The 19,941-nt window shown below is 45.4% G+C and overlaps 1 protein-coding gene and 1 pseudogene across 1 annotated transcript; one reads left to right on the forward strand and one right to left on the reverse strand.

Moving 5' to 3' along the window:
- The first annotated feature begins 1,059 nt into the window (after positions 1 to 1,059).
- ERICH4 (glutamate rich 4) lies at positions 1,060 to 3,655 on the forward strand. The gene is made up of 2 exons (XM_086352686.1): positions 1,060 to 1,504; positions 2,975 to 3,655. The coding sequence occupies exons 1-2, from the start codon at positions 1,205 to 1,207 to the stop codon at positions 3,194 to 3,196; spliced, it is 522 nt and encodes a 173-aa protein (XP_086208812.1). The 5' UTR covers positions 1,060 to 1,204; the 3' UTR covers positions 3,197 to 3,655.
- Positions 3,656 to 13,266: 9,611 nt separating this feature from the next.
- Positions 13,267 to 15,539, reverse strand: LOC147353905 (protein-tyrosine sulfotransferase 2 pseudogene; annotated as a pseudogene).
- Positions 15,540 to 19,941: the final 4,402 nt, after the last annotated feature.

The following is a 19,941-nucleotide window of genomic DNA, read 5'->3' on the forward strand; positions in this document are numbered from 1 at the left end:
GTCCATGGGATCACAAAGAGTTAGACATGACTGAGCAGCTGAACAACAACAAAGACATCATTTAAAGCCTGAATCCAGCATGTCTGTCTGCTCTTGGCCTGCCCCAAAGCTCCTAAAAATAGATTCCCATTTCTACCTAAATGAATTTGAATTAGATTTCCATTGCTTACAGCAGTAGAACTACATCTTTGGAAGGAAAGGCTTTGTCAAGCTCTGTTAACACTCTCCCATCAGTCATGAGCACTGACTCAACTCCCATCGGTTGAAAATCTCAACCAATGAACTCTCCCAAAGGAATCAACTGTCTCCACTAAGAGACAGAGACCAATAACATCACAGCTTCCTAACATTTTAATAGGACAATTTGAAAATATACAGAAAAGTTGAAGATTCGTACAGTAAGTCACTGCCTAGGTTCTGTAACTGGCATTAGTAAATGTTAGTTGCTCAGCCATGTCCGACTCTTTGTGACCCCCGTGGACTTTAGCCCACCAGGCTTCTCTGTCTATGGAATTATCCAGGCAAGAATAGTGGAGTGGGTTGCCATTCCCTTCTCCAGGGTATCTCCCCAACCCAGGGATCGATCACCAACTCGATGGACATGAATTTCAGCAAACTCCCGGAAGTAGTAGAGGACAGAAGAGCCTGGTGTGCTGCAGTTCATGGCGGGGCCTGAATTGCTAGTGATAGTGTCTGTGGACAAGTCCGGGGTTGGCAGAACTGCTGCTCAGCCTGGACCAGCAGCCTGGACACCGAGGCACTCTGGCTGAGGGATCGTTCTCCTGGAAGCCACTCCTGGCTCCTCAGGCACAGGGCCTGGGAAGCCCTGCAAGGGCCAGAGTGGAGAAGACGGGCAAGGATCAAACCAGGGGAAGATAGAGGTATGTGGAGGAGAGGGCTGCAGGGGGCGTTGGGGAGGAGCAGTGGGCGGGACCCAGGAGGGGCGGGGCAAGAAGAGGCGGGGCAGCCGCTCACCCTTGAAGGGTCCATCTGAGACGAGGCAGGGAGGGGTGGAGTTTGACCTCCGGCCAGAGGGGCTGAGGCTGGATCCCCGTGAGCAGACCTGATGTTACACTTCAATTAAAACACACACATACACTTGAGCGCGCACACACACACACATACATCCTCCCCCCCTCCCCCAACACACACACACACACACACACACGAAGCTGCTGATTCTCTGTGAAGAACGGACTTTGTGATGCCAGGGGGTGCTCCCCCACCCTCCACTGCCCTTTACTCCCCTCCCCCCACCCCCAACTCCCCAGGGGCTAGGTCACTCTGGACCTTGCTACTTCCTGTTACTGGCTGCCACAGTTCAGAGGCTATGGAGCTCTGGAAGCAGCTGAGGCAGGCTGGACTGGTGCCCCCGGGGCTGGGCCCACCCCCTCGGGCCCTGAGGGGAGTCCTCCCAGTGGAGAAGGTGGGTCAGACCCTCGCGTCCCCAGGGGCTGGTGCTGGAGGTGCCAGGGAGAGTCTGCTGTGGATCTGGGAGGAGCTGGTGAGTGAGGGGTTCAGAGGAATCAGAGATGGGGGAGTGGGGAGTGGATAAATGAATGGGGATGAATGAAAATAAAAGGTGCCAGAGACTGAAAGACAGAAAGTGAGAGACAGGAGTAGAGAAACAGAGGCAGAGACAGATACACACAGGGTGAGATGGAGACAGAGACAGAATGACACCAAGAGTGAGAGACAGTAATAGAGACCGAGAGACCCAGAGAGAGAGAGAGACAAGAGATGGAAAGCAGAGAATGAGAGCCAAAGACAGGCTTATATTAAATCTGAAAGACAGAGATGCAGAAAGTCAAAGGCAAGGGCAGAGAAATAGAGACAGACAGAAAGACGGGATCTAAAAAGACAGAGAGGGAGACAGCCAAGTAGAGACAGAGAGATGGAGACAGATAACAAGAGAGGGAGACCTAATAAGAGAGATGGAGACTAAGACTCAAGACACAGGGAGCAAACAAGAGAGGTGGAAAAAGCAGGGGACAATGAAATGGAGAGACCAAGACAGTGGGAGACAGGACAGAAGCAGGCTGACAGAGTCCAGGGACACAGTGAGGGTTCCACCCGCATGCTGTGGGCCAGGACTGTTAAAGAAAAAGTAATTGATGACACCTGTTAAAGATGGCAAGGCTGTAGGTATAAAGACCCGCTGTGATGGGATTTTGTAGTAGAGGGGAGATTGGGCTGAACCTTGCATATAGCACGGGCAATTGGGAATTGACAGCCAAGGAGCAGGGTCAGGGGATAGAACATTCCTTAAGAGGCTGGGGTGTCCCTGGAGGTCTAGTAGTTAAGCCTCAGAGAGGTTCCAATGCAGGGGATTTGGGTTCTGTCCCTGGTGGGGTAACTAAGATCCCACATGCCAAGTGGCACAGCCAAAAGGGGGGAAAAAAAAGAAAAATTCCTAAGAGGCAACCTCAGGGGTAAGGGGGGAGTCTGGCTAAACTGATCTAGCAGGATTCTTGCTGAAGGCAGGCCAGGGTGATCAGCCATTACCTGGGGGATGGAGGAGGGGGGAGGACGAGGAATCTGATCAGATATGGAAGAGGGTGTTTTTAGTCTCTTAGTCGCGTCCAACTCTTTATGACCCCATGAACTGTAGCCCGCCAGGCTCCTCTGTCTATGGAATTCTCCAGGCAAGAATACTGGAGTGGGTTGCCTTTCCCTTCTCCAGGGAATCTTCCCGACCCAGAAATTGAACCGGGGTCTCCTGCATTGCAAGCAGATTCTTTACCGTCTGAGCCACCAGGAAAGCCCAAAATATACAAAGAGGGGGATTCTTGCCAAAACTGGATTTTACTGATACAAAGAAGTATTGATGGGCCCCGGAAAATGTTCAGGATCCTGACTAAAGTTTGGTTAGGCAAAGAATCTGTGTTGGGGCTTGAGCTGGTTTCTAGGCAGAGGCACACTAACCCTTTGCCGTCTGGAGTGGCACACCCATGACTGCCCCTTCCCACCCCAGGGGAACCTCCGCCGAGTGGATGTCCAGCTGCTGGGCCAGCTGTGCAGCCTGGGACTGGAGATGGGGGCACTGCGGGAGGAACTGGTGGCCTTCCTGGAAGAGGAGGCAGAGGAGAACACCGAGGAAGAGGAGGAGGACAGAGAGCTGAAAGGGAAACTGGAGGGGGCCTCCAGACCAGTCCCTGGCCACCACCGCCCCCCTGACTTTGAGATGACTATCTGAGGCCCTGCCAGTGTGCTTCCAATGGACACGTGAATGATACGCAAACTTATGTAAGAAGCCAGGGGAAGGGAGGGATTTGCAGGTCAAACTGACCTGCACATGTCCAATTTGGTACGGTCATGTGCTCCTTGAGCAAGTGCTTTCTCTGAAAGTGTCTGAGATGAGATTGAGGGGTGGGTCCCTGAATCATGGGTGTGTTTCTAGATGCTGTGGGAGGTTTGCAGAGAAACTCTTGGTGTCTTTGCAAATATGTGGAGATGTGTACAGGTGGCTATTAAGCACTTGGAGAGTGACTAGCTCTAACTGAGATCTGCTGTAAGTGTAACACACATGCTGAATTTCCAAGCTGGGTTTGATAAAAACAATATTCAGTATTTCAATAATTGTAAAAGTTAATTGTATTTTGAAATGATAATATTTGGGGTATGTTGGGATAAATAAAAATATGACTAAAGCTAATTTTACCTGTTCATTTGTAAATTTCTTTTACTGTGGTAAGACACATAACATAAAAGTTACCCTTTTAACCATTTTTAAAGGGTCGGACACAACTTAGGGACTAAACCACCACCAAAGGGGAGGTCAGAGTGCCTTTCTCTTATCTGTTGTTTTTGTGTTTGTATTTTTTTTTTAAGTAATATTTATTTATTTATTTTTGGCTGTGCTGGGTCTTTCTTACTGCGTGGGCTTTTCTCTACTGCAGCGAGCAGGGGCTCCTCTCTAGTTGCGGTGTACGGGTTTCTCTTGTTTTGAAGCATGGACTCTCAAGCGTGTGCTTTGGTAGTTTCAGTGTGTGGGCTCAGTAGCTGGCAGTTCCCAGCCTCTGGAGCACAGGCTGAATAGTTGTGGTGAACGGGCTGAGTGACTCTGCAGCAAGTGGGATCCTCCCAGATCAGGGATTGAACCCGTGTCTCCTGCCTTGGCAGGCAGATTCTTTACCACTGAGCCACTAGGGAAGCCCTGTGTGTGTATTTTTAAATTAAATTAAAAAAAAATTTTTTGGCTGCGCTGGGTCTTTGTTGTTGCACGGGCTTTTTAGTTGCGGAGAGCAGGGTCTGCTCTCTACTTGTGGTGCACGGACTTACTGCGGGGGCTTTTCTTGATGCAGAGCACTGGTGCTAGGGCACACAGGCTTCAGCAGCTGTGGCTCCCGGGCTCTTGAGCACAGGCTGAGTAGCTGTGGCGCACGGGCTTAGTTGCTCCGAGGCACATGGGACCTTCCCAGACCAGGAGTCCGAACCTGTGTCTCCAGCACTGGCAGGTGGATTCTTAACCACTGAGCCACCAGGGAAGCCCCCATTTTAACCATATTTTAAAGTTTACAATTCAGCAGTGTGAAATACATTCACGTGGTGGTGTGAATGTGTTTTCATCTTGCAAAACTGAAAATGTACCTGTTTTACAACTCCTCGTCTGCCCTCTCCCAGCCCCTGGCAACCACCCTTCTGCTTTGAGCCTCTATGAATTTGCCTACTCTACGAACCTCATGTAAATGGGATCACACTGCATTTGTCTTTTCCTGACTGGTTTGTTCATCCATGTTGCAACACATATCAGAGTTTCCTTTCTCTTTGAGGCTGAATAATATTTCATTGTATGAACAACCACATTTTGTTTATTTGTCAGTGGGCACTTGGGTCATTTCTGCCTTTTGGCTATGGTGAACAGCATCGCTCTGAACAAGGGTGTACAAATATCTGTCCAAGTCCCTGCTTTCTTTCTTTTTCAATATATATATATATTTGGCTGTTCCAAGTCTTAATTGTGGCATGTGAGATTTAGTTCCCTGACCAGGATCGAACCCAGGCTCCCTGCATTGGGCGTGCAGAGCCTTAGTCACTGGACTACGAGGGAAGTCTTCTCTTAAAAACTCTTTTGGGTATATACTCAGAAGTGGGATTGCTGGACTGTGGGTGATTCTGTTTAATTATTTGAGAAGTGCTGAGCTGTTGGCTATACCATTTGCCATTCACACGACCATGACCACGATCCCCATCCCTACGACCAGTGCACAGGGGCTCCAACTTTCTACCTCTGTGCCAACACTTTTTTTTTAATATTTAATTATTCGTATTGTTATTTTATTATTTTTATTTTTTGGCTGTGCCCCGAGGCTTGTGGTACCTTAGTTCCCAGCCAGGGATAAAACTTATGCCCCCTGAGTTGGAAGTGCAGAGTCTTAACCACTGGACCACCAGAGAAGTCCCTTGCCAACACTTGTTATTTTCTTTCTTTTTTTTCACGATAGCCATCCTAGTAAGTGTAAGGTGGTATCTCATTGTGGTTTTACTTTGCATTTCCCTAATGACTGGGCTTCCCTGGTGGCTCAGTCAGTAAAGAATCTGCCTGCAATGCGGGAGACCTAGGTTCTATCCCAGGAAAAGCTGCTGGAGGAGAGCATGGCAACCCACTCCAGGATTCTTGCCTGGAGGATCCCATGGACAGAGGAGCCTGACGGGCTGCAGTCCCTAATGATTAATAATGTTGAGCATCTTTTCTTGTGCTAATTCACCCATTTCTTATTTACATTTAAAAATATGACTGCTAGAAAACTTAAAATTACATAAGTGGCTCCCACCGTAATTCTCTTGCGCCGCACTATTTCAGATGTTTGAAAATGGAATGTGGATGTGAGCAGATGAGCCGCAAGGGTTCATCCGTGTTCCCCGACGCGATGCAAATGTGTCACAGCGCCACCTGCAGGAGATGGGCGGGTATCTGCAGATAGCTGCCGAAGAAAAGTAGGGCTGCTTCTGTTAACTCCTGCCTAAGTCCACATTCTTAGAAGAGAGGCGCAGGCAGACAGCTCTCCAATGGGGGCGATTTGGGAAGGAACGCTTACTCTTCAGGAACAGCAAGGGGACTTCCCTGGTGGTCCAGTGGTTAAGAATCTGCCTTGCAACGCAGGGGACTCGAGTTCGATCCTTGGTCCGGGAACTAAGATCCCACATGCCAAGGGGCACCTAAACCTACGCGCTGCAACTACGGAGCCTGCGTGCCACAACTAGAGAGTCTGTGCGCAGCAATGAAAGATCCTGAATGATGCAATGAAGACCCGACACAACCAAACAGAAAACTCAGTAGTAAAAAAAAAAAAAAAAAAAGAACAGCATGTCCGGTAGCCCCTGATGTCTGGGTGGGAGTTGCTCTGGGCCATGTCCTGGGTCATAGAGGTGACATCTGTGGGGGAGTCACCTTCGTCAAACACTCAGGGAGTTTGGGTGGGTGTGGGCAGCACCCCCTCTTCTGGTACTGTCCTCAATGCCACACTTACTGAGCTACATCCAGCAATGACCAAGTAAGCACCAAGTTTGCCCTTCCGAGTGCTCAGCCCAGCAAGGGGGCACACCTTAACACATAGAAATAGCCAAGATGAGCAGGGCTGGGATGGGGGAGGCACAGACAGAGGGGTCAGGGCCAGGATGGGGGAGCACAGGCTCTCACATCTGCCAACATGTCACTTCTCTGGGAATATCCTCTCTCCCAACTAGAAGGATAGTAACTCTCCTTGCCTTTTCACTTGATGCCAGGCCCTGTATGCCTGCTGTTGTACTGTACTACTGCACTTTTCAAGGCTCTATGCTGTAAGATTAAAAATGTTTTCTTCATTTTTTGTGTTTATTTTCTGTTTGTTAGTTGTGTGGAAAGTATTATAGACCCATTACAGTCCAGTGCTATTTAGCCAATTATGTTAGTTTGGTATCTGGGCAAAATTTGTTGGAATTATGAACAAATTAGACATATAAATATGCTCTTGGAATGGGACTTGTTGCATGTAAGGAATTTACTGTACTGAAATTGAATCAGTTATTTATTTATTATTACTTTTTGCTGCACTGCATGGCTTGCAGGATCTTAATTCCAGCAGCAGGGATTGAACCTGGGCCCTTGGCAGGGAAAGTGCAGAGTCCTAACCACTGGACTGTCAGGGAATTCCCTGAATCAGTAATTCAAAAACTTCCAACAAACAAAAGTCTACATTTAGAGAAGAGCTAATACTTACCCTTCTGAAACTATTCCCAAAAATTGCAGCGGGAGGAATGCTTCTGAACACATTCCGTGACGCCAGCATCATACTGATACCACAACCAGAAAGAGACATCACACACACAAAAGATAGTTACAGGTCAGTATCACTGATGCACACAGATGCAAAAATCCGCAACAAAATAGTAGCAAACAGAATCCAATGATACATTCAAAGTGTCTTACATCATGGTCAAGTGAGATTTATCCCAGAGATGCAATGATTTTTCAATATCTGCAAATCAGCAATAAGAATAAAAGCCATATGATCATCTCAAGAGATGCAGAAAAAGCTTTTGACAAAAATTTTCAACCTAATGAAGGTTGTATTGAACTTCCCTGGTGGTACAGTGGATAACAATCTGCCTGCTGAGGCAGGGGACACAGGTTTGGTCCCTGGTTCGAGAAGATTCCACATGTCTCAGGCAACTAAAGCACGGAAGGCATTAAGGCCACCAGCTTGGGACATAACATTGTTTTCCTTCTCCTTTGGCTCCTATCCAGAGAAATTTCCTTCCGATAATTTGACTTCTGTGAAGGCTGTCTGGCTGTGGTCAGTGAGTGCAGTCTGAGAGCCTAAAATTGTGTTCAGAGGGAGCTGAGGGTCACAGAACAGGACAGGCCAGCAGGAGGTCACGTGTGTGCATCTCCTGGGGGCTGTGAAGGATGTGGCTGATGCATGCTAGCTCAGCTGCCCCTGATATCACCTGTTTTCTTTGGGTTATAATATTGCTTTATTTTGAGACACTGCAGGGTTTCTGCAGCATTGGGCTTTGTTTGAAAATTCAAAGAATCCTCCAATGGCAAGCTTGACTGTGACAAAAAGTAATCAATGAAAACCCGAGTGCTTGAGATATTCTGAAAGCAAGTCACAGATGTCCCTGGTTTGCATCATCCTCTAGCCCAGGGGTCCCCAAGCTCCGGGTCATATAGACTGATATCTCCTACAGATCAGCAGCAGCATTAGATTAGAAATAAAGTGCACAATAAATGTAATGTGTTTGAATCATCCAGAAACCATCCCCCCAAACTCTGACCCATGGAAAAATTGTTGTTCAGTTTGCTCAGTGGTGTCCGACTCTGCTACCCCATGAACTGCAGCATGCCAGGCTCCCCTGTTTAAAAATAGAAAAACCAGGAGCTGTTTTTCTATTGCTCTAGAGGCATGGCCTTGCTCCTAGGACTCTGCACTTCTGCTTTCTTATTAGGTCCTGCCAGAGGCTCCATAAAGCATCTTTCAAGGAGGTACAAGATACAATAATGTACCCTCCTTCTGGAGGGTGGTCCAGCATATGCCTGGAATACTGGAGACCTGAGGGATCAGAGACACAGATAGTGCCTGAGGCCATGAAACTCTCATACTTCATTGTCTTCTTATTTGTTTGTTTTTAAATGTTATTTATTTGGCTGCCTTGGGTCTTAGTTGTGGGATTTGGGATCTAGTTCCTTGCCGCAGGATCGAACCTGGGCCACCTGCATTGGGAGCTCAGAATGTTAACCACTGGCCGACCAAGGAAGTCCCTGTTTGTTTGTTTTTTTCAAGTTTTATTTTAAAATTTACTTTTGGCTATTCTGGGTCTTTGTTGCTGTGCACGGGCTTTCTAATTGCAGCAAGTGGGGGCTGCTCTTCATTGCAGTGCTCCAGCTTCTTACTGTTGAGGAGCACGAGCTCTAGAGGATGAGTTTCAGTAGTTGTGGCACATGGGCTTAGCTGTTCCTAGGCATGTGGGATATTCTCAGACCAGGGATCGAACCCGTGTTCCATGCGTTTAAAGATTCCTAACCACTGGACCACCAGGGAAGCCCTCCACTCACATTTCTCACCCAGTTGCTGCAAATTCAGAATCTCATGACTTCCTCAGATTGGGTATTTTGCTAGAATAACTCATGAACTCAGGAAAATACTCTGCTTATGATTAGTACTATTATAGCAAGAGCCACAATTTGGAAGCAGCAAAAGGGAGAGCTCTAGGTCAAAGACAGGGTAGGTTCCACATGCAAGCTCCCCCATGTCCTCTCCCCATGGAGTCGGGACATATCACCTTCAGCCATGCTGAAGCAAGCTCATTGAATCATTGGTGTTCAGACTGTTCATTTGGGTTTTATCACATCAGCAGGCATGACTGAATCACGGGCCATGATATTGAACTCAATGTCTACCCCTACTTCCATCCCTAGATGACAGGCTGGCCCAAGCTTCATCTCCTAACTGCAAGGTTGGTCATTGGGATGAATGGGCCCCCACGCTGAGCCATAGTGTTGGCATGAACTCTGAAGGGGTCCAGGAACTCCTGAACACCAAAGACGGTCCTATAAGTTGGAATATTACAGGACCAAGGGCAATGACTTGACAAGTTTTTTTATTATACTGCACTGTTACTTGTAGTCCCCATGTTGACCTTCATGCATGGTCAGTCACTCAGTCCTGTCCAACTTTTTGAGACCCCATGGACTGTAGTCCACCAGGCTCCTCTGCCTATGGAATTTCCCAGGCAAGAATACTGGAGTGGGTTGTCATTTCCTCCCCCATGGGTTCTTCTCAATGCAGGGATCGAACCCATGTCTACTGCATTTCCTGCATTGGCAGGCAAATTCTTCACCACTGAGCCACCTGGGAAGTCCCCTGCCATGCTGACACACTCCCTGTATTCAGATTTGTGGCCATTATCACAGGACTCCTTAGATCCTAGCTCAGAATTAGGCTGCTTTTGGTCCTGGTTGTACGTATTAGCCACATTCTATGGGTCCTTTGAGATTTATTCCCTTTTCTCCCTTTTGCCACACTAATAATTTCTATTTGGGGATTTTGAGATTTGGTGACCAAAGGAGGCTGGGGACAGTCTTGTGAGGAAGCTGTTGTCTTTTTTTTTTTTTTTTTTAATACATTTATTCTTCTGTATATTTTGGCTAAGCTGTGCAGTTTGCAGGATCTTAGTTCTGCAACCAGGGATTGAACCTGGTCCTCAGCAGTGTTAAGTGCTGTGTCCTGACCACTGGAATCCTAGAAATTCCTGAAACTGAGTAGAACTAAGGCAGGAGGTAGATGCCCTCTCTTCCCCCCCGACCCCAGGGTAAAGTGACTGGAGATTTATTCCCTTTGAACCAAAGCTCCAAGACGAGAATAGCAGGACAATTAAGGGAGGAGGCTGGGCCCTTCCCAGACCACATATTTCTCATTCTCAAAGTTGGGAGACCTCCCTGACCTCACATGTACAAAAAGCCTCCTTGGAGGTCAAACGAGAGTATTGTTAACTCAGACCAGGTTACCCATAGGTCCCCTCAGTAGAATCCATCATGGCCAAGAGATGCGTGTACACATATGGGAGGATCCTGATATACCAAATATGGAACATGAACCAGGCAAGTCAAAATGCTTGGCCAAAGAAAACTCAGAAGAAATGCCCCATGAAAGTAATTCAAACTGCCATGAGAGTGCAACCCTCACACACCACAATTGCACTCATCTCATGCTAGCAAGGTAATGCTCAAAATTCTCCAAGCCAGGCTTCAACAGTACGTGAACCGTGAACTTTCTGATGTTCAAACTGGATTTTAAAAAGGCAGAGGAACCAGAGATCAAATTGCCAACATCAGTTGGATCATTGAAAAAAACTAGGGAGTTCCAGAAAAACATCTACTTCTGTTTTATTGACTTTGCCAAAGCCTTTGACTGTGTGGATCACAACAAACTGTGGAAAATTCTTCAAGAGATGGGAATACCAGACCACCTGATCTGCCTCTTGAAAAATCTATATGCAAGTCAGGAAGCAACAGGTAGAACTGGACATGGAATGACAGACTGGTTCCAAATAGGGAAAGGAGTATGTCAAGGCTGTGTATTGTTATCCTGCTTATTTAACTTACATGCAGAGTACATCATGAGAAATGCTGGGCTAGATGAAGTACAAGCTAGAATCAAGATTGCTGGGAGAAATATCAGTAACCTCAGATATGCAGATGACACCACCTTTATGGCAAAAAGCAAAGAACTAAAGAGCCTCTTGAAAGTGAAAGAGAAGAGTGAAAAAGTTGGCTTAAAATGCAACATTCAGAAAACTAAGATCATGGCATCTGGTCCCATCACTTCATGGCAAATAGATGGGGAAACAGTGGAAACAGTGACAGACTTTATTTTTGAGGGCTCCAAAATCACTCCAAATGGTGACTTCAGCCATGAGATTAAAGGGAGTGTGCTCCTTGGAAGAAAAGCTATGGCCGACCAAGACAGCATATTAAAAAGCAGAGACATTACTTTGCCAACAAAGGTCCATCTAGTCAAAGCTGTGTTTTTTCCAGTAGTCATGCACGGATGTGAGAGTTGGACTATAAAGAAAGCTGAGTGCCTAAGAATTGATGCTTTCGAACTGTGGTGTTGGAGACAACTCTTGAGAGTCCCTTGGACTGCAAGGAGATCCAACCAGTCCATCCTAAAGGAAATCAATCCTGAATATTATTGGAAGGCCTGATGCTGAAGCTGAAACTCCAATACTTTGGCCACCTGAGGCGAATTACTGACTCACTGGAAAAGACCCTAATACTGGGAAAGATTGAAGGCGGAAGGAGAAGGGGATGACAGAGGATGAGATGGTTGGATGGCTTCACTGACTCAATGGACATGAGTTTGAGTAAACTCCGGGAGTTGGTGATGGACAGGGAAGCCTGGCATGTTGCCATCCATGGGGTCATAAAGAGTCAGACACGACTGAGCAACTGAACTAAACTGAAGTGAAGGTGCAACACAGGGACTCTCCCTCTGAGTCTGCCCATGTGTCTAGTCACAAGTACTATACTTTTTCCTCTTAATAAATACTCTACCTGCTTGACTACTTACCGTCTTGGTGGAAATTCTTTTCTGCGGACCTGAGGGCTAGGGCTTTTGTCACTGACCACAGGTCTAGTGGCTAGGATCTGGTGCTTTCACTGCTGTGACTTGGCCTCAGTCTCTGGGATCTCAGTCTGTTGAAGCTCCACTTCAAGTCATTGGAGGCTGAGGCCACCAGAGATCAGATCAAAGGAGGAATCAAAGAGAATCTCATATATTAAACTCTTAGATTCTTTGAGTTTAAAAGTAAGAGTCAATAGAAGAGGCACAGGCAGTGAGCCTTTTCCCAGCAAACAAAGCTACCAAGGTGGTCTTGCAAATTAAGGATGGCAAATCCATTTCCTTAAAAAAAGTTCTCAAGGGGGAATATATAAAACACCTAAGTTTGAAATGAAATTAAAAGGCGCTTGCTCCTTGGAAGAAAGGCTATGACCCTAGACAGTGTATTAAAAAGTAGAGACATCACTTTGCTGACAAAGGTCTATATAGTCAAAGCTGTGGTTTTTCCAGTAGTTATGTACGGATGTGAGAGTTGGACCATAAAGAAGGTTAAGTGCTGAAGAATTGATGCTTTTGAACTGTGGTGTTGGAGAAGACTCTTGAGAATCTCTTGGACAGCAAAGAGATCAAACAAGTCAATCCTAATGAAAATCAATCCTGAATATTATTGGAAGGACTGATGCTGAAGCTGAAGCTCCAATACTTTGGCCACGTGATTCGAAGAACTGACTCCTTGGAAAAGACCCTGATGCTGGGAAAGATTGAAGGCGGGAGGAGAAGGGGACAGCAGAGGATGAGATGGTTGGATGGCATCACTGACTCAATGGACATGAGTTTGAGCCAAGTCCGGGAGATAAGTGAAGGACAGGGAATCCTGGCATACTGCAGTCCACGAGGTCACAAAGAGATGGACACAATTGAACAACACATGTTTCAAAAGCCAGACTATTTCCAAACTCTTGGTTCTTTACCTTGGATTGTCTCGAGAGAGTATTTCAAGGTAAGTTTTCAAGGATTCATCTTTTGCAAACATATCCAAATACCTTCCCCATTAGCAGTCCTGTTTTGGCGATGAATGGCAAGCAATATGCTTGGATTAGAGGTCCTAATTCCACTTGAATGCAGTTTCTTCTCTTCTGACAACAAAACCATTTGCAGAGATTTGGAAATCATGAGCTTCCTAGGAGGGAGAAGGTGTGTTTTGCCAAAAGTTTTACTTTTGTTTTAGTTTTGAAGGATTTGTTAACAAGAGAAATCACTCATTACACACACACACACACAAAACAATTTCAATATTTAACAGTGGGTTATGTGACAATTTCAATACACAATCATTAAACAAACAAAAAAATAGAAATAATAGAGAGATGTAACCACATATACACCACCAAATTGGGCCAAAACCTACATCTAGACTTGACCAGCGCTGTGAAGCCCCAGATGACAGCAATTTGGAGTCCCAGTTGGGAAAAAGGTCGCAGGCGGTGCATCCACCCCACGGGTGAGACTTCATATTGCAGCTCTGGGGGCTCCCGCTTATAATCCCAGGCCACAAACTGATGTTATCATCATTTTGTGTGCAAAAGTGCAGCTCTGGTTTTTCTTTAATTTTTACAATGCTATTTGTTTCACCTTGTAAGTCACAAGATTCCTTAGACTCCGGGGGACTGGCCAGGTCTCCAGGGGCTTAAGAAATTCCCAAGACTCACTCCCTTTCTTATCTAACTTATTGGTAACTTATTGGTAATAATTGGTATGCTTGCGGGCAGGCATGTAGTCCAGGCAGGGTTCAGGTAAAGGCCAGAAGTTGGTCAGAGGCTTGCTCCCCTACTTCTGAAACCTGAACAAGACTACCTCCATTTTAATTTCCCTAACAAGGTGCTATTCTCATTCATTTGAAAACAGTCTTTCAGACTGGCTGGTTGACTACAGTCCCCTTTCAAGACCTGGTGTGCATTGTTGATGACAGAGTTGGGTTTGTGTAGGGGTCATAGCTGAGCCGAGCCAGGATGGGGGTGATCTGGACCATGTTCTGGGACACATCACCAGGGATGTGGCCTGTCCACTTGGAGAGAAATTCCAGATCCACAGGCATGATGACCTGGGCTGTGGATCACTTGATCTTGGACAGGGAAATGCTGCTGGGCTTGCTGATTATGTCCTTGTCGCACAGGTCAGTACTGCTCCAGGTGGTGGCAAGGAGGTCAAGGATGAGCCAGAGGGTGACCCAGGGTGCAGCACCACCTACTCTTAGTACAGAGGCAGGCACTTGTCCTTGCCCACCTCCATGCACAGGGCATACATCACCTCCATGGCCTGGCTCCACTTGGTGAGGTAGTCGTGGTAGCTGCGGAGGTTGAAGCTGGCAATGGTGATATTGCAGGTGACCATGGAGTACATGGAGGCCCAACTGTCCTGCACCACCAGCAGGGAAGAGGTGCAACAGGTAGACAGAAAACTTGAGTGTGGAGGAGTATTTGTTGCAGAGGATGCCGACTGGCTTGCCGTGCTTGGCTATCACCTCCAGGTTGAAGGCCTGCATGGCCACATCCAGCACCTCATCAATTATGCCCACCTCGTCCAACTGCAGCTTCTCCTGGTTAGACTTGTGTTGAGGTCCTTTAATGGACCAGAACCTGGTGGTCCAGAGTCGATGATAAGAAAGTAAAAGAGAGAGAGAAGAGGCTGATATTCCTTGGTTTATGCAGAAAACCAATAAAGCTCTTGACACAGAGCTTGCCCTGCTACAGGTAGTCACCACGAGCTCTCTCGAGGCGGGTGAAGGCACAGTGCGCCTTCTTGAGAGGGTCTTAGAAGCCCCGGCAAGAAAGTGAGCTCAGCGGGCTTCTGTGCTCCAAAGAATTAGCCTGAGAGAGAGTGAGAAAGAGAGAGAGACAGACCCAGGGACCCAAGCTCTGATGGAGCAAAGGTGTTTTATTCAACATAGTGTGGGTATATACACAGTCTTACAAGGCAGCTATTTTCAGCAAAGATAAAAATCAAAAGTCCAGACTTACAAATTATCATAAGGCAATCCATATCAAAGACAGAGGGTTGTAAATAATCACTTTTACCGTATGGTTCATAAAAAGGAAGAGGGTCATAAATAGTTACTTATCACTGTATGGAAAAACTAATGAAGGAAATGCATGCATTCCTCAGCCCTGGAGCGGTTTGGCAACTCCTCTTAAATCCTGAATATTCAGGAATTAATAAGGGACAGAGGATTCATGACAGATCCAAAAGAGCACACAGGAAGCCTCCTGTTACATGCTTCCTGACAGACTTGGACCAGGCCTGGTGCATGGCCAGCACATGGGGGATGATGTGGGTCTCCTTGCAGCACTGCATCTTGGAGTGAGCATCCAGCATGGCACACAACAGCATGGTGTCCCTCCAGGGCAGGAATCCCAAGAAGATGAGTGACAAGGCCTTCCCATAGAGGTACTCCAGGTGGTCCATGCCCACTATCACCAGGTTCTCCAGGGCAGGCATTATTAATTGGCCAGGTGAGGGGATTTCACATACTAATTTCAATAGTGACCTGGGCATGACTATAGTCTTTCTTTTAAAATAAATTTCCTCAGGGCCAAACAATTATACCCTTGGAGTGGAGAAATTTACCACTGCAGCCATGAAATTAAAAGATACTTACTCCTTGGAAGAAAAGTTATGACCAACCTAGATAGCATATTCAAAAGCAGAGACATTACTTTGCCAACAAAGGTCCGTCTAGTCAAGGCTATGGTTTTTCCAGTGCTGATATATGGATGTGAGAGTTGGACTGTGAATAAAGCTGAGCACCGAAGAATTGATGCTTTTGAACTGTGGTGTTGGAGAAGACTCTTTCGAGTCCCTTGGACTGCAAGGAGATCCAACCAGTCCATTCTAAAGGAGATCAGCCCTGAGTGTTCTTTGGAAGGAATGAAACTAAAGCTGAAACTCCAGTACTTTGGCCACCTCATGCGAAGAGTTGACTCACTGGAAAAGACTCTGATGCTGGGAGGGATTGGGGGCAGGAGGAGAAGGGGACGACAGAGGATGAGATGGCTGGATGGCATCACCGACTCAATTGACGTGAGTTTGAGTGAACTCCGGGAGTTGGCGATGGACAGGGAGGCCTGGCGTGATGCGATTCATGGGGTCACAAAAAGTCGGACATTACTGAGCGACTGAACTGAACTGAACTCAAAAGTATTAGATGCAAGTAATTGGCCAGAAACTCAACAATTGGGATTGATTTCTAAAAGTAGCATGAGATCATGCATATGATAGAAAAGCATTTGATCCAAATATAAAAGTCCAAGAAGTTAAGGAAACATTATAAATGATAAACCAGTAAATTTTCAGATAGAAACCACAAAAATTATAACCATATTCACTCAGTCCTGTGAATATAATCAGTTCACTCAGTCCTTTTGTTAACTTTCTATGAAGCCATCAGGTTTTTCATTAGAGTTTTTCAGTTTCTTACTCAGTTCAGCATTATGGTCTGAAAGTCAGAAACCTGTGTTTATCCAAAAGTTCTTTCTATATCTTCTTGAAGAAGAAGCATTTTTGCAAGGGCATTGTAGTGAAACTGTGTCTATAATGACAAAAGAAGAAGGCATATTTAAAATCTGATTACAGTTCAATTGCCAAAGTAGCTTGGTTACTGCTGTGACATACAACACTTTCAGATAATAATTAGAATTAGGACTGATAACATTTTACTAAGATAGACTAGATTTTTAGGAACTCCATATAATCACTAGAATATCTATATTATTACTAGTAACAATTATCATACAATCTAACTTAAGAAGATTTATTACTGTCAGGAAGCATTTAACAGGGGGCTTCCTATGTGCTGTTTTGGATCTGTCATGAATCCTCTGTTCCTTATTAATTCCTGAATATTCAGGAATTAAGTGGAGTAGCAAACTACTCCCAGGGGCTTAAGAATGCATGCATTTCCTTCATTAATTTTTCCATATGGTGATAAGTAACTACGACCCTCTTCCTTTCTATGAACCATACAGTAAAAGTGATTATTTACAACCCTCTCTCTTTCATATGGATGACCTCATGTTTCCTTGATAACTTGTAAGTTATGATTTTATCTTTGCTGAAAATAGCTATCTTGTAAGACAGTATAAATACCCACACAATGTTGAATAAAATACCTTTGCTTCATTAGAGCTTTGGTCCCAGTGTCTTTCTTTCTCTCTCTCTGAGGCTAATTCTCTGGAGCGCAGAGACCCGTCGTGCTCACTCTCCTGCCCGGGCTTCTAAGATCCTCTCGAGAAGGCGCCCTGTGCCTTCACCAACCTCGAGAGGGCGCCAGGTACCTTTGTGAGCGACGCAAGCCCTGTGTCAAAGGACTTTATTGGTTTTCTGCATAAACCAAGAAATATCAGCCTTTTACTCTCTCTCTTTTACTTTCTTATCGTCGACTCCGGACCACCAGGTTCCGGTCCATTTAAGGACCTCAACAAGTGGCTTCCATAACAGGTACCTGGTACACGTGGCAGATTCGGACGGAGTGACCCCACGGCCTATTGAGGTCGGTAAGTACTAAGACATGGGTCAAACGGCTGGAAAACCCCATCAATTTTCTACTTTACTTCAGCACTTATTTAAAGTTCAGGGATTTTCAGTTTCGCCTCAGCAATTAGAGGCTTGCCTTCAGACAATGGTTGAATGTAACCCTTGGTTTCCTGACGAAGGTAGTTTTGATTTAGAAATTTGGCACTGGGCCAAAGAGAATGTTGAACGTGCTGCCAGACAGGGAAAAAATATCCAATAGATTTTTGGCCTCTATGGGCTCTCATTGAAGCCATGATTTTGCCATTTCAACGTAATTCTAACCCTCCTAATATTCAGCAACAATAAGAACACTTACTACATGAATATGAATTAGATGATGAAACCTTATGAAAGGCCCAATTAGAGCAACATAAAATATTTCAGTATTTTCCTTACAAGCCCTGCCCCAGTTGCTCCAAGTGCTCCTCCCCTGCCAGGGGGCACAAATCTCAAAGTCTCTCCCTTGCTAGAACCTAATGATTCTGGCAATGACTCCCCCAAGACACCTTTTGACATTAAAACCAACAACACCTTTCTGAATAACAATTATCTACCTACTCACTCTCCTTCACGACAGAGGCTCTCTGAATTGCTGGCTTTGCAATCACAGGTCTCTGAAGCCGATGGTTTCTCCGCCTTTCCAGTTTTAAGAAATCCTGACACTCAAGGGCACGTAATACCTCAATACGAGGGTATTAACTTTTATCACATGCAACAAATTAAAAAAAACTATAACTAGGTATAGCCCACATTCACCTTTTACTAAAGCACTTCTAAATTCTATAACATCCTCTATTGGAAATTTTATTCCCCATGATTGGCGAACTTTAATAAAAGCTCTCCTTAAACCAGGAGTATATCTTTCAATGGATGATGTGGTTTCATGATATACCCAGAGATCATGCTAACAGAAATGCTCGAGCTGGCGCTCTCCAGAGTCAAATTACTTTTGAAATGCTAACTGGTACAGGACAATTTGACGCTATAGAAGCTCAAAGACAGTGCCCTCCCTTGTTACATGAACAATGAAAAACAGTGGCCCTTGAAGCTTGGGATCAAATTACTCCTCAAGGGGACCCTACAGGTAGCTATACTAAAATATTACAGGGACCCAATGAAACATATGCTGGTTTTTTAGCTAGATTACAAACGGCTATTTCCCATACTGTAATTGGAGAAGAAGCCAAAAGGCAACTAGAGAAATTACTTGCTTATGAAAATGCAAATCAGGAATGTCAAAAAGCTATAGCTCCAATTCATAAGACAGGGACTATTATTGATTATTTGAAGGCTTGTCGCAATCTAGGATCAGAAACTCAAAAGATGCAAATGCTAGCTCAAATAATGGTTGCTGCCTTAAGAAAGGGATATGAAGGATGCTTTACATGTGGAGATAAGAACCATTTAAAAAGGGACTGCCCTAAGAAAGTTAATAAAAAACCTCCAAAAATCTGCCCTCACTGCTGTAGAGGAATGCATTGGGCCAAAGATTGTAAATCTAAATTTGACATTGAAGGGAAACCTATTCCGGAAACTCCAAGCAGGGGACCCCCCAGGTCCCCTTCAACAAAACCCAGGGGCAAATTCCATCTTTTCCCTCAAACCCTCCAGATCCAGCAGTGCTGCCATCGATATACCAGCCCTAAATGCCTTTCTCCTTTACCACCAGGCAGTCCCCTCCAGAATACCTACCGGACTTTTTTGACCCCTGCCCTTATAAACCTGCAGTCATTTACGTGGCCGATCTAGTTCGACTTCTAAAGGAATTACTGTTTACCCTGGAGTAATTGATTCAGATTATAAAGGAGAAATTCAAATTATGATGTCATTTCAGATTTTATGGCAATTCAAAAGGGGGGATAAAATTGCTCACTTACTCCTTTTACCTTACATTTCTATTAACTCCTCTAATGATGTACGGATGGGCGGATTCGGCAGTACAGATCAAAAACAGTCCTCTTGGACATCATTAGTATCTGAATTTGCCCGACTGACGATAAATATCAAAATTAATGGTAAAAGATTTTCTGGTCTTCTCGACACTGGATCTTATATTACTATTATTTCCAAACATTTATGGCCCCAAATCCAGGCCTGTACAAAAAGTTTCTTGCCAAATTGCAGGGATTTCTCAAACCAAAGTACAAGAGGTTTATCAGAGTACTCAAATTTATCCATGTGAGGGACCAGAAGGCCAACCTGCAACATTAAAACTTTATGTGATAGATGCACCCCTTAATCTGATAGGAAGGGACTTACTTATGCAATGGCAAACTCAGATATACACTCCACATTTTTCCTAGGGGCCACTGCTCATTTAACAAACAAT

The sequence above is a fragment of the Bos grunniens genome, chromosome 18, assembly GCF_055505025.1.
Source record: "Bos grunniens cultivar Pamir isolate PY7600 chromosome 18, Bosgru_T2T1.0, whole genome shotgun sequence".
In the NCBI taxonomy this organism is placed as follows: domain Eukaryota; kingdom Metazoa; phylum Chordata; class Mammalia; order Artiodactyla; family Bovidae; genus Bos; species Bos grunniens.